At 32.2% G+C, this 5,724-nt stretch overlaps 1 protein-coding gene across 1 annotated transcript; it reads left to right on the forward strand.

Annotated features, from left to right (window-relative positions):
* The first annotated feature begins 2,952 nt into the window (after nucleotides 1-2,952).
* Nucleotides 2,953-5,724, forward strand: LOC106477291 (techylectin-5B). The gene is made up of 5 exons (XM_013937879.1): nucleotides 2,953-3,174; nucleotides 3,330-3,541; nucleotides 4,191-4,296; nucleotides 4,433-4,597; nucleotides 5,283-5,724. Exons 1-5 carry the CDS (start codon nucleotides 3,009-3,011, stop codon nucleotides 5,558-5,560), a joined length of 927 nt encoding a protein of 308 aa, XP_013793333.1. The 5' UTR covers nucleotides 2,953-3,008; the 3' UTR covers nucleotides 5,561-5,724.

Below are 5,724 nucleotides of genomic sequence, written 5' to 3' on the forward strand. Positions count from 1 at the left end.
GAATAGTGGGATTGACCGTCACATTATAATGCGAGCATGTTTGGTGTGACAGGAATTCGAACCCGCGACCCTCAGTTTGCGAGTCGAGCGCCCTAACCACCTGGCCATGCCAGACATCTGTTTACAAAGTGAAAAGTACACCATTATAACTATGCTAATTTCATAGTATTGTTTACACTACAATGTCTTACTTTCCAAGGTAGCAATTCTCCCCTTAGCCAAGTTTGTTAGCTCTGATAGAGAATCTAGAATTCCATCCAGTGAACAAGCAGTACTAGAAGCAGCGTGATGATGAACATTTCCCTCAGCCAACAAAGAAACGAATAAAAAACTTAACATCTGAAATATATTCTTCATGTTAGAATAGACAGCTGTATGCACTAAACTATGGTTTATTTCGCTAAAGCCTGATTTCAGCTGTTTTATATCCTGATCTTACACGGGAAACAGGATATCCGAGAAAGTTTTCTCTGATGTTACTACATGCTACGCATGCGTTAGCAGCAGTCTGTGATGAGTTTTGCACCAAGTTTGAGAATTGTATACAGATTCCTGAATACTCTGCTCACCAATAAAATATGATCACTGGTAACACTGGCGATTTTAATGATGCTAGCTAGAACCTCGCCGAAGATACAACAACAGAATATCGATCAACAGGGGGCGAAGTAGTTACATGGACAGACAACAGACAGTACTATTATATGTATTTAGATACGATTCTGAGCTCCTCATACGCCCCATATAGAAAAAACAAACAAATAAATAACACATTTATAATTATTTCACTACTTTGACTTGTAAACTATATTATGGTCTTGATTGGTATATATTCCAATGTTAATGGGTAGCCATTTGAACTAGTTTAAACTTTTTACTTAGTTTAGTTTATTTTTGTTAAACTGAAAGTGTTTTCAGCTTGCATGAATGAAGGTCATAAATGCTGATTTTATTTATACAATATTTTACAACCACAAAAATTAAATAGACTATAAGAAATGTTTTCTATCTCTACAATGAATATAATATATATATATATACAATCTAATGGTATAGTGATAAAAGTCAGAGAAATTAATTAATATATCCATATCATTTGGTGGAATATAAAGTATTTGAAAAACATGAAATAATTATAAAATATACTCACAAGAGGGAGGCTCAGGCAACAAAACTTTTTTGAATTATGCATACTAGATTAAATACAGCTATATTTCAAGTATGCTATAAAAACAGTAACAATTCTTTTTTTTTTGTTAATCGTGCAATTGGAACTATTATCGTTTCATAATAGACACTCGTGGATATTTTACACCAATACACGGGAATACGTGAATTTAGAACAATATATTTTGAAATGCAAATACATATTTTTCCAACATTAAATTTTCTAGATAGAGAGACAATATTTATTGGGTGTTCTGAGGCATTAAATAGATTAATATAAGATAAAACTGATTAAGAATTACTCTTTTTTTTATCTCTGTATTAGGCCTGGCATGGTCTGGTGATCAGGATGCTCGACTCGCAATCTATGGGCCGTGAGTTCGAATCCTATCACCATATGTGCTCTTCCCTTCACACATTGAGTCGTTATAATGTTACGGTCAATTTCATTATTTAATTACAGTAGCCCAAAAGTTGGCGGTTGGTGGTGCTGACTAGCTAACTTTCTCTAGTCTATCACTTCTAAATTAGGGAGGACTAGCGGAAATATCTCTCGAGTAGCTTTGTGCAAAATTGAACATGAAAACAATAAACCTTTGTATTAATTCTAGATTATATATCAAACAAATATTTTAAAATGTATGTATCAGTTGCCAGTACAAGTTCATCAAAAATATAAATGTAGGAATAAAAATGCAGATAACTGAATTATTCTGAACAATAATCCCAAGTTGTGTAGCAACAGTGTGCCGATTTCTTGAACAATAATCACATGTTGTGTAGCAATAGTGTGCCGATTTCTTGAACAATAATCCCATGTTGTGTAGCAATAGTGTGCAACAGTTTTGAGAGTTATGTCTGTTGTATGTCCATGTAACTACTTCGCCCCCTGTTGATCGATATTCGCCAAATTTGACATGAAGGTTTCTTGGGTCTATGCAAAGATACATGCAAACTTGCGGTTTCACATTTTGTGTTTTGCACTTTTATGGCCATTTTATACAATTACATATAAGGGAAGTAACTTTTTCATGTCCTAAAATAACCTTTAATTAATCATCAATTTACATAACTTCCGTCCAGGGGACGGGTACTCCAGCTAGTTGGTAATAGTATTCTATTTCAGTTGTTAATTGTTTCTTTCACAAACTTGTGTATTATTAAAGTATTCGTAAAGCACTATGTTATTTTTTTAAAATTAGAAATTATAAAATTACACTTCTTTTCAAATTTTTGTTCCTTGGTTTCAACAATTCATCTGAATATCGTCAGTAAATTTACTGTTGAAGAACAACTCGTATTAAAACAACAATAATTTCCTCCTATTTTACATTGTGAAGGGTAACCAAAGTGGAGCTAATAGTTTATGCGAAGTGTAACACCATAAACTGTACATAAGATAATATCATCTCCAGTTATAATATGTTTTTGTTGTTTACATATACAAAGAATATACAATTTCATAAAGTAATATATGATATATGCATTCCATGACCTTTCAGAATCCGAAACCTTTTATGCCTGATGGACAACATGCATAGACATAAAGTATTCTGTTGTTGTATCTTCGGCGAGGTTCTAACTAGCATCATTAAAATCGCCAGTGTTACCAGTCATCATATTTTATTGGTGAGCAGAGTATTTAGGAATCTGTATACAATTCTCAAACTTGGTGCAAAACTCATCACAGACTGCCGCTAACGCATGCGTAACATGTAGTAACATCAGAGAAAACTTTCTCGGATATCCTGTTTCCCGTGTAAGATTAGGTTATAAAACAGTTGAAATCAGGCTTTAGCGAAATAAAACATTGTTTAGTGCATACAGCTGTCTATTCTATCATGAAGAATATATTTCAGATGTTAAGTTTTTTATTCGTTTCTTTGTTGGCTGAGGGAAATGTTCATCATCACGCTGCTTCTAGTACTGCTTGTTCACTGGGTGGAATTCTAGATTCTCTATCAGAGCTAACAAACTTGGCTAAGGAGAGAACTGCTACATTGGAAAGTAAGACACTGCAGTGTAAACAATACTATGAAATTAGCATAGTTATAATGGTGTACTTTTCACTTTGTAAATAATGGAATGGTTTTTAATACGTTCTTTCTATGTAACTTAAACTTGTGTTATTATTATCTATTTTGTTTAATTTTTTATTCCAGGTTCTATTTGTTCCAAAGACAAAGCATATGACATCGAAACATACACCAATGTGACACAAAACAAGGCAGAAAAAAATGATCTGCCGATAAACTGTGCTAGTGTTTATCAACAAGGAAACAGAACCAGTGGTATCTACAAGATATGGCCACTGTTCCTGAACCACCCAATCTCGGTTTTTTGTGACATGGAAACTGCTGGTGGAGGATGGACTGTAAGTGTGATAGTAGCTACTATATTGGAAACAAACATCGCCATATCTTTCAGCCAACATAAAATCAAAACATATGGCTAGTTCTTTGAAGAAATATAATCTATAGATGTAGGTACAATGGAATGCCTACTATTAAATCCATTTAGTTAATTTTAATTATCTTACATTATTATTTTGTAATTAAACGGCTAAATATCAAAGGCTCTTCTTAAAACATTTACCAAATAAGCAAATTTATTTTGAAAGGTTTAACCACATTTTAACAACTATAATGTATATATACTTTTTATTCTAGATATGCTATTTCAATTTATGTAAATATTAAAATTATTTTAGGCTACTTTGAACTCACTACCTATATTAAAAGTGTTTTAGTAGTCTGTTATAAACAACGTATACACAAGTAGAAACTATTTTTATAATTACCTCAATAGGTTCAGTGTAAAGTCATTTTAATAAAAATATAATGATGCACGTATGTAGGTATCAGTCATTTTATTTATAAGAACTATCTTTTAGTAATTAATATTTTTATAATAATTTATTATTGTTGCTGATGATATCTTCTTAAGAAACCAAGATATATATACATTACAATTACATAAACATAGCCATTCTTTTAAAGCCTATTATGTCTTTTCTCTTTCAGCTAATTCAAAGAAGAGGAGACTTTGGTCAACCTACACAGAATTTTTACCAAACATGGGAGAGCTATAAAAATGGCTTTGGGAATTTAACCAGAGAATTTTGGTTGGGTAAATAAGTGTTTAATTAATAGTTCTGAAATTTATTTTCATTCTCTACGTGCCGTAAGCTATTTTCACATATGTCACCAATGCTTGAAACATTTTAGGCTCAAAAAATAATATTAATGTATATTCCAATCCTTAGGAAATGACATTATATTCGTCTTAACCAATCAAGACAACGTGGTACTCCGTGTAGACTTGGAAGACTTTGAAGGTGGTCGAAGATATGCAGAAGCTGATGAATTTTTGGTTCGAAGTGAGAGAGAACTCTACAAAATGTCTTTTAAGACGTACAAGGGTGACGCAGGTAAAAGTGTTAGCCTTATTTTGCTAGTGTAAACGTGTGGATAGTATAAACTTATAATCAACATAAATTTATGACTAGTATAAACTTATGACCAGTATTAACTTATGACTAGTATAAACTTATGATTATCATAAATGTATGGCCAGCATAAATTTATGACCAGTATAAATTTATTACTATTATAAAATTATGACCAGTGTAAACTTGTGGCTAGTATATATTTATGACCAGTATGAACATAAGACCCATATAACCCTTAACTCTATTTTAGAAATGTGTATTAGTGAATTATTGTGCTATTATGCAGTAAAAGCTTGTTTCAAGACAAATCACCTAACTTTAGGCAAAACTTAAAAATAAATTACTAAGTCTCTAAGCTACTGCATTTGGAACAAAAAATATCATTATCTTCATTGCTTTATTGGGTGATTTAAGAAAGGCTTTCATAAAAATGAATCAAACATGTCAGAAAGTTGTAGTCTTATTCAAAGTTTTGTTTTTCAATGTATGAGAAAAAAGTTCACAAAATAATCTTTAGCCTCAAAGTTAAAAGACTTGCGGGTGTAATTTACATGACCTTAATTCTAGAAATCATGTGCATTTGTAGGCAAAGATCTGTAGTTTACTCTTTGTTTTGGTTTTGTTTCATTACTTCTGAGTCTCCTAAAGTTCTGTTTTGTTTTAGGAGATTCACTTTCTCAACACAACAATATGCCATTCACCACCAAAGATAGAGATAACGATAAATGGGAGAAAAACTGTGCGGAGGCCTACAAAGGTGGGTGGTGGTATAACGCTTGCCATCACTCTAATTTAAATGGTATGTATCTGAAAGGACCACATGAAGAAGGTGGTGTTGGAGTTAATTGGTATCAGTGGAGAGGGCATAAGTATTCTTTGAAAATAAGTGAGATGAAAATACGTCCTATCGTTTTCCTTCATGGAGAAGGTCTACCGAAATAAGGCTTGTTAATGCGTCAGTTGTTCTGAGAATAAATTTAGATTTAAAAGAACGTTTACATATTCACACTCAGGTAAAACTATAAAAGCTGTTATATCTTCTGAGAAGTACATTCAAATTTATACTTTTTTTCAGACACATGTGTAAAAGCTATTTGAGATGAAAT

The sequence above is a fragment of the Limulus polyphemus genome, unplaced genomic scaffold, assembly GCF_000517525.1.
Source record: "Limulus polyphemus unplaced genomic scaffold, Limulus_polyphemus-2.1.2 Scaffold13992, whole genome shotgun sequence".
Taxonomy (NCBI): domain Eukaryota; kingdom Metazoa; phylum Arthropoda; class Merostomata; order Xiphosura; family Limulidae; genus Limulus; species Limulus polyphemus.

What these genes read in the sequence shown, in the direction of transcription:
- LOC106477291 (XM_013937879.1), top strand. Translation starts at nt 3,009, where the DNA reads ATGAAGAATATATTTCAGATGTTAAGTTTTTTATTCGTTTCTTTGTTG. An exon ending in CTGCTGGTGGAGGATGGACT is followed by an intron (nt 3,542 to 4,190) that starts GTAAGTGTGATA and finishes TTTCTCTTTCAG; the next exon opens with CTAATTCAAAGAAGAGGAGA. An exon ending in GACGTACAAGGGTGACGCAG is followed by an intron (nt 4,598 to 5,282) that starts GTAAAAGTGTTA and finishes GTTTTGTTTTAG; the next exon opens with GAGATTCACTTTCTCAACAC.